The sequence below is a fragment of the Rhineura floridana genome, chromosome 6 (genome assembly GCF_030035675.1).
Source record: "Rhineura floridana isolate rRhiFlo1 chromosome 6, rRhiFlo1.hap2, whole genome shotgun sequence".
NCBI lineage: Eukaryota > Metazoa > Chordata > Lepidosauria > Squamata > Rhineuridae > Rhineura > Rhineura floridana.
Window position 1 is genome coordinate 1791401 of NC_084485.1, and position 8806 is coordinate 1800206.

General features: G+C 51.1%; 1 protein-coding gene across 1 annotated transcript; it reads right to left on the bottom strand.

Moving 5' to 3' along the window:
- Positions 1–1568: 1568 nt before the first annotated feature.
- Positions 1569–8604, bottom strand: LOC133386482 (WAP four-disulfide core domain protein 18-like). Its single transcript, XM_061630140.1, has 4 exons — positions 8505–8604; positions 5875–6012; positions 3217–3351; positions 1569–1641 (listed from the first exon to the last, which is right to left on the bottom strand). Exons 1-4 carry the CDS (start codon positions 8602–8604, stop codon positions 1610–1612), a joined length of 405 nt encoding a protein of 134 aa, XP_061486124.1. The 3' UTR covers positions 1569–1609.
- Between the last annotated feature and the right edge of the window lie 202 nt (positions 8605–8806).

Sequence of the window (8806 nt, forward strand, 5' to 3'; positions counted from 1 at the left end):
AAACATCTAGGAGGGCGCCAGGTTGGCAGAGGCTGCCCTGAGCCGCGATGGAGGGGGCTGCTGCACACCAGAAATGGCTGACCTGACTTCTTGCCATGACAAGCCTTGTTTACTTCTTGGCTGCTCTGCTTTTTGTTTCTAAAAATGACCTCCAACCGCGTGCACAACCCTTCCCACTTGAGGCGACTGGTGCGATATGCGCAGCACGCAGTGGTTGCACTGGAGGGATGGGCTTGGATATGGGCAACTCCCCTTTCAAATCCCCCAGTAGCCACATCACTCTCTCATGGGTAGACCTGGGCAAGTTTTTCCCGGAACTCCAAACAAGAGAAGCAGCATACAATTGTAAAGTCTGAATCTGAATCCTAGCAAGATGGAGGCGTTGTGGGTTGGTGGTTCCCGCGTTCGGATAATTGGTCAGTTGCCTGCTTTGGATGGGGTCGTACTCCCTCTGAAAGAGCAGGTGCGTAGCCTGGGGGTGTTCCTGGATCCATCTTTGTTGCTAGAGGCCCAGGCTAGGAGTGCCTTTTACCAGCTTTGGCTGGTAGACAGCTGCGGCCGTTTCTGGATTGGGATAGCCTGACCACTGTTGTCCATGCACTGGTAACCTCTAGGCTGGATTACTGTAATGCACTCTGTGTGGGGATGCCCTTGAGGTCGGTCTGGAAGCTGCAGCTGGTGCAAAATGCAGTGGTGAGACTGCTCACTGGGGCAGGGTATTGCCAACATGTCACCCTGCTGCTGAAAGAACTGCACTGGCTGCCCATTTGCTACCGGGCCAGGTTCAAGGTTCTAGTTTCGGTGTACAAAGCCCTATACAGCTTGAGGAGACCAGGATACATGAAAGACCGTCTTATCCCTTATATACCCAGCTGATCACTGTGCTGTGCATGTGAGGGCCTCCTGCAGATACCATCTTATCAGGAGGTTCGTTCTGCACAATATAGGAAACGGACCTTTAGTGTGGTGGCACCTACTGTGTGGAATTCCCTCCCTTTGAATATTAGGCAGGCTCCATCTCTGCTATCTTTTTGGCGCCTTTTGAAGACTTTCCTCTTCCAACAAGCTTTTTAAGTTGAGACCTGTCCCAGTCTGTCTGTGTTAGAATTGCTCTTAATATGTCTTTTAATATCTTTAACCCTTTTTTAAAAGATGTTTTTAAAGTTTTTTTTAATGCTTTTAATGTTATTTTGTTTTAATGTATTTTAAGGTCTTTTTATGATGTTTTAAAGTGTTTTTAGTGTTTCTGTTTGCTGCCCTGGGCTACTGCTGGAAGGAAGGGTGAGGTATAAATAAATAAATAAATAAAGGGGGAGAAACATGTCTCGGCCACAGTTCTGAATGTTTGTTCAGTGCGCGTTTACTGAAGAAAGCAACTGTCCTCTCGCTCAAGAGAGTTATAGAAGGCTAGAGGAGTTCTTTCCAAGGTGCAGGCATCCAGGAGTGTTGAAGAAGCAGGGGTGCCTGGATGACGGTGGGAGAGCTACTTGTGCCTATGAGTTGGTTTGAGGCAAGAAGTGCTCCATCAGCGATGGAGACCCACCTTTGGCTTGTGGTGAAGTTGCATCCTTCAGTAGGACTCCTCCAGGCGGCTGCACCCTCTGGGAGTCTAGGCCTGAGAGTCGGGAGGCGGCGGCAAACCTGTTGAAGGGCAGAAGGGAAAGGAGTGAGAGACGATGAAGGAGGCGTGCCTTGCACCGGCTGCTCCATCTGTGGCACCTGAAATGCAGGGGTTGGGAGCCTCGCACCAGGGGCTGAATGTGGGCCTCCAGACCTCTCCACCTGGCCCTCCAGACTCTCCCAGGCCATGCCTCTCGCTGGCCCTGCTCCAGGCCTTCCCCAAGTGGTTTTGTCTGAAGGGATGTTGGCCTTGAATTGGGATAAAGCTGTTTGCTTGCCTTGATGGAGGATGGAGAGATTGGCTGAAATGTCTCCTTGGGCACCTGCTTTTTTTTGGCCTCTGGCCCCACCCCCCACTGGGATGAGGCTGCCAGAAGGTCACCGCCGACAGAACGCGGCCCACGGGACACAGTTCCCCACTACAGTCATGGTGCTTATCCTTGCTGGAGGCCTCGCCTTCTGTCCAATTCAGTCTTCGTTATAAAGACAAGGTACCCTGGGAAGGGTTAGGGAGGCATTTGGCTGTGAGAGAGACCTGCCACCTTCAATGGCCCTTTTGCGCCTTAGTGTCTGTTGCTAATTTTGGAGGCAGACAGCATCACAACTAGCCTGAATAGTCACCTGGGAAATCTGACGTGTTCCAAATCGGAGTGTTTGTCCATCTAGCTCAGTATGGTCTACTCTGACTGGCAGCAGCCCTCTCTAGACTCAGGCAGGCAGGGAGTCTTCAAGTACTCAAAAGCCTGTCATACTGAGGAGGGCCAGGATCTCTTTTTGATCATCCCAGAGAACAGGACATGGAATAATGGGCTCAAATTGCAGGAAGCCAGACTTCGAGTGAACATCGGGAAAAACTTCCTAACCGTTAGAGCGGTATGACAATGGAGCCAGTGACCCAGGGATGTGGTGGGCTCTCCAACACTGGAGGCCTTCAAGAGGCAGCTGGACAGCCATCAGTCGGGAATGCTTTGATTTGGATTCCTGCACTGAGCAGGGGGTTCGATCCGATGGCCTTATAGGGCCCTTCCAACACTACGATTCTAGGATTCTAGTACCAGCCCTTTTATCTCAGATCTGTTTAGTCGGGGACTTAACCTGAAACCTCCATGCAAGGCAGGGCCTTACCACCACTGAGCAACACCCGTTCAACCCCTGGCCTTTGAATTAAGGGATCAGATCAAGCCAAGGACATGCAACTCCTCAATTCAGTTTGTATAAAGACGAAAATGTAAATGAAAGACCTGGGACAGGGCCATAGCGATCCAGTGAAATGGAGCGACGAATTATGCAAAGCTCTGGACCATTGGGCAAGATGAGGGATATCCTTGGAAGGCAAAGGAGTTGCACCTATTCGGGCCAATTTGAGCAAACCTGCCCCCTCCACCCAGTGCATGCAGGAAAGATATTTGGGAATGAGGCTTATTTCCTAATGAACCAGGCACTATTCAGAAAGAAGAAGCTGGCTGGTTTAATTTGGCCACAGCCACAATGGGCTCCAGCAGGCATTAGGTGCAATTGTACCATGAAAGAAGAGGCACTCGGGAAAGGAGAGAGGCCGTGCAAAGGTCAGGATGACCTGCCTCCACCTGGTCTTACCTGCGGGGGCGCAAATCTTGCTGCAGCCCATCCGGCAGCATTTATCGGTCCCTTGGCAGTCACTGTCCTGGCAGCAGTGCAGTTTACAAGGCAGCCCAGGAGGGATTTTGAACATGGGGCACTCGCCAGGCTTTACTGGGGAAGAACAGCAGCAGAAGAGGCTGTGAGTGCAGAAGATGCAGAGTGAGGCCCACCCAGTCCTGGCCGCCCCCTGTGGCACCCTGGAGCTACTCCTCCACTGCCCGGTTTGCCCCCTGGCTGCTTTCTGTGGTTTTGCTTTGGCGTGTTGTCCTGCGGGATGCTCTCCCTCACCCCCACTGCCACTCCACCCCCTGACCTGGGGCAGGAAAGCCAGGCCTGCCCTCCCCCCTCCTCAGGGCCTTGTGTTGTGTGTCTGCTCCGCTCAGCGTCTCGCCTGTGAGCCCCACAGCAGCCCCATGGCTCTCCCTTTGTGCCCTTGGCTTTCCTCCCCGTCTGCTCCCACCCTTAATTCTGCAGCAGCATCTCAGAAGCTGGATTTGACTGCTTCTCCGAGGGGGATGGAGAGGCTCTCTCGGTGCAACTGCAGTTGTGGGAGGCCAAGGGGAGAATCGGGAGGCAGGAAGCACTTTTGTGAGGAGGAGCTAGGAAGTGGGAGGCAAGAGGGTCCTCCCCCCCATGCCACATGCCCTGTAAGCCTGTGCCTTCGCATTGCATGCATGTGCAGCTGTGCAGGAGGACATGCGCTTGGTGGCACTCTGCATGTGCCCAGAGGCACATCCCTTCACATTCTTGGCTCTGGTGCCGATACGCATTCTTGGGTCTCTCCTGTGGTGAGACCCCCTGGCACATGCTGAAGCCCAGGGCAGAACAGGGGACTGTGCCGCTTGGGATATTTTGTGGTGGTTGTGTGTGTTGCACTGTGTGTGGGCGCTTTCCTTCCAAGAGCTGGAGGCTTGGAGACCAAGAGGGGACTTGCAGAATTCTGAGGGTCAATAAAAAAGATGAGGGGAGTGTGAGGGGGGGGCAGAGCATTACCCCACACAGTCCAGGGGCGGCAGGGGGATCATGGCTCTCTTGCTGACAGTGTGGGGTGGACACCCTCAGGAAAATCTGGAGAATCTGGGGCATGGGGGTCCTAAATTTTCCACAGTATTTGGAACTTGTTGGCGAAAAAGCTGGCTGCAGAGCCACTTGTTAAATGGCAAAAAGATATGCCTTGCGTTTGCAGCCCTCTCTTCATGATCTTACAAGCAGCCGAGTGCTTTGGGCCCAGAGTCTCAAAGCTCAACGATCTGCCCTTGTGGAGGTGCAACAGGTGCACTGCAGAAGGGGGGTGGAGGCCCTCCTTTTGCAGACAGGACTCTGGCTGGGGACAGCTTGGGGGTGTCGAATGTTCTGGGTCGGGAGTGTGAGCGCCTCTCCCAGTTTAGGTTTTAGGAGACTCACATAGCTGCACAGGTAGTTTCTCCTGCTGGGATGCAGACAGAAGAGAAGGCCTTTGAATTGTGGGGTGGGCGTGATGGGGGTCCTGGTGGAGCACATGGAGGTCCTTAGGATTCTCTGACAAGTTGTGCTTTTTTTATCCCCACCCCCAAGAGGCTCCGCTGCATTTTGCTGATGGTGTTTCCCTGCGCTTGGCTTTCAGAGCACTGGGGACGTCATGCCTCACCTTGTGCTGATGCTGGTATTGGGTTAGTGGTAGCATCCTAATCCTGCAGACCCTGGCACTTAGCAGAGGGCAGTTTTGCGCCCCTTCCTCAAAGCTGATTTTATTCCTCATTGGTGAGATTGTGATTGGAAAGTGGATAGACAGGGAGTGATCTCTGTGTGATCAGTACTACAGTTGCCTCTGCTCCCCTTTGAGTATTTTTCTGGAGCATTTGAAAACCTTTGCAACAGGAGCAGGTTGATCTCACGTGACATTTATTAACTACAGAATCCTGACAACCAGGAAAGGGCCCTGCTTCTATCCACTCAGCTCTTAGGGAATGACTATGAAAGACTTGGAGAAGTGACCCTTAATTGCCAGATTGACTGAATATGTCTGCCTGTGTTGGTAAACAACAATATGATACATTTGAAAAGACTTTGGGTTCCACTTATTGCATGCATGGGCCATTATTACAAAGCAGGATGTGAAAAATATTCATTGGCTATCCAGTTTATGTAGTTCATATTGTGATGTATGTAGCTGTTTGCTATAAAATATAAAAAAGGCAGCAGACAGATGCTTGTTTGTGCGGAGATCTCCTATGTCTACCTATGGAATAGTTGAGTTGTGCTAGGTTGGTGTGTGTGTGTGTGTGAAGGTCAGAAAGTAAAGAACGCATAGAAGGGGGGCTGGATTAAAAAACAATAGTTTGAGAAACCACCTGGGGCGCTGCTGGCCATCTCCTGTTCTTCCTGGAGTTAAGCGCACGCTGGCCAGTGACTGACAACCCAGGCATGGAAGGGGAATGGCTGAGAAACGACAGGATCTGGAATGAGCAAACATCCCAGCCGGTGGTAGACCATGGTCTCATCCAGCTGTGGATTCCTCAGCAAAGAATGGGCAGCTGGTGGGTCAGCTCAGGAGTCCCAGCTCTTTCGCAGACGCCCCACCCCCCTAACATAAGGAACTCCCCGTTGAAGGAACGATCCCAGTCTGCTCCTCAGGGAGAAAAGGGAACTTCTTACTGTGGTATATTGGCATTTGGCAAGTGTGGCCACAGCCGTTGCTGCAGCACTTCAGATCTTCGGGGCATGCATCATCTGCAGAGCATCTATCCACACATAGTCCAAAGGCCGGTGCCTTGGGGCAGTGCCCGGGCTTCCCTGGAAACAGAAAAACCACATGACTGCTAGGCAACCCACTTTGGGCTCCAGGCTCCCTTCATTTGTTGGAATATGTGGTTCATCTCGAACTGGTGGGTTGAGGCTGCATGGGGTTAAAAGGGTAGCTAGAGAGGAGAGGTCCTGATTGCTAGGCTATACCTATCCTTTCATCTCCTGCTGACTCTCCTGTCCTGCTAGTTAGACTGATTTGCATAAGATGTTGACCACATCTCCTTCCTCCTTCCTTCTTCTTCCTTTGAGAGGGAGAGCAGACATCTCTTTGTCTCTCCCTCTCCTCCAAGCATGAGGGCAAACACTAGGCTTAGTGTTTGCGTCTCCAACTTAGCTAGTTAGCTAGATGTAGAACTCTTTCCTATCAAGCAGGTACTTCCAGAACAAAGTAGTTATTTCTTATTTTAAAGCTCAAAGTCTCTGTCTGACGAATTCCAGGGAAGGTGTAGTCTTTAACAAGATTGAAACACAGAAAAGCTCATTCAGAGACACTAATTTCACTACTCTGCATCGTAATTCACCCAGAATCCCCCATCCACACACTTCATACAGCAAGCAACTCCCAGAAGAGGAGGCAGAGAGGCCGGCTTCCCAGCTGCACAATGACTGGCTGGAATCCAACACACTGGAAGGAAGAGAAGTCCACTGGGGAGCCCCCTTCAAGGCACAGCACAGCCTGCCCTGTGAAAGACTGGAGCGTTTCTTTTCAACGAAAGGGCCTGTCCTCCTTCTCCAGACTCCCAAGAGGAGATTGATATTCCAAGAGCGGTGACCACAGGCATGCACGGCAAGCCCAGAATGTTTTATGAAGGGTTCAGGGGACTGACTCATGGGGTTGAATGAATATTGGGGGCTTTGGTGCAACCGGCAGTTCAGCTCCTCTCAGCTACATACATTTTCTCAGTGCCCCCACTTTCCAATGCCCCAAACAGCCCACTGACCCACCTCGTGGGGCAGTTTCTGCGCTGGGGTGAAGTCTTAGGCAAGCCCACTTTGGAGCATCCCACTGAACAGTGATTTCTGAGTAAGTGCATACAGGATTGGGCTGCGCAGGTGATGCCCGTGGGTGTCTTTAGCAGCACTCACCTGTGCGCTCCCTGCTGCACCTGAGCCCCAGAGGGCTGGCACTGGCGAGCTTTTCCAGCTTGGGGCTTTCAGCCAGCCAGCTGGCTGGAGTACTGTTAGTACTGAAAGTTCAAACCACGCATGGAGCCTGTCCTCATGAAATCCACATGCAGCAGATGTTGGGTAGCCAGGCTCCCAGCTCATTGTTCATTGGGCCATCATGTGGGGAAACGCTGGGGGAAAAGGGAAGCTGATCAGGGAATGTATTGTTCATGACTTTCTGCAAATGCCCTTGGAAAAAATGAGTGAATGAAGTGTGACTGTTCCACTGTAAATGCCCTGTGTGGAAGCAGTCAGAAACAGGGTCCACATTCCAGGGAGACTCAGGACATTTCAGTGCCTGAAGCAGAAAATCCAAATGCTGCCCCCCCCCCCCGATGGTTGAATTTGCACTGACTGTATGGTGCCCTTCAGTGGTGCAGCAAAATCTGCTCTGCCCTCTGCCTCTCTACAATTACGGGAATAGTTACTTGTGTGGTTATTTATTTATTTCTCTCCTCCCCTTCCGGAAGGAGCCCAGGGTGACAAATACAAACACGTAAAAGAACTCTAAAACATTTTAAAAACAAAAGACTTTAAAAAGAGGACACCTTTAAAAGCATATTTTTAAAAGCATCTTTTTTTGGAAAAAAGCTTTAAGAACATCTTAAAAAGCAGTTAGGGATTCGGGATGCAAATGACACCAGAGGCATGCAATGGCATCTAGGGTGGCCCTTCTTGTCTCATGTACAATGCCTCGTTTTCTCATGAACATTAGGGTGGCATAAATTAGCACAAGTATTGTTGCTGTTGGAATTTTGCAAAGAATTTAAGGGACTGACTCAACAATGCTGTTGAGGGTGGGACAGACTCTCCAGGTGATCTTCTGTGTCTTTACATAACATAAGAAGAGCCTGCTGGATCAGGCCAGTGGCCCATCTAGTCCAGCATCCTGTTCTCACAGTGGCCACCCAGGTGCCTGGGGGAAGCCCGCAAGTAGGACCCGAGTGCAAGGACACTCTCCCCTCCTGAGGCTTCCGGCAGCTGGTTTTCAGAAGCATGCTGCCTCTGCGTATGGATTAAGATGTCTTTGGATAGAGACACACTATCCTGCCAGTTCCAGTGCATCTCTACCTCCCTTTTCTAAAAATGGGGCACACGATGCTAGTCAAACCCTGCCCCTTTTTACTCTAAAACCTGGTCGGATCAGCTTGAGTACTTTTTGAAAAAAAACAGCTTCAAACTGATTTTGCAACTGATTGGCTGATCAACCTGTTGTCCCTCCGGGTGTGGCCAATGGAAACGCTTTGCTGTAGGTGACTAGTGTGCCCACAGCCTTTGATTAAGGTGGCCTTTCAGGGCCCCTTTCTGCTTACCTCCTGATGGACAAGGTGGCTTTAGAGGACTAGTTGCCGATGTCAGCTCAGCACAGAGGATGAGGATCCCCACAAGTACAAGAAGGCTTGATCTCATCATGGTGCAGGTGGAAACTGGGTCCAAATGTCAAGCATTCAGCCTCTCAGGGATATATAAGCCCTTCCTGGGGTAGAGCTGGCTTAGGAAAAGTGAGCAGATATTGCAGTGGTGGGGTGGCAGTTTGGCTGACCTTTCATGACAAAAGGGCCTTGGCAGGATATGAAGACATTGCCTTTGGAGGTTGGTTAAAACCCGTTTGTGG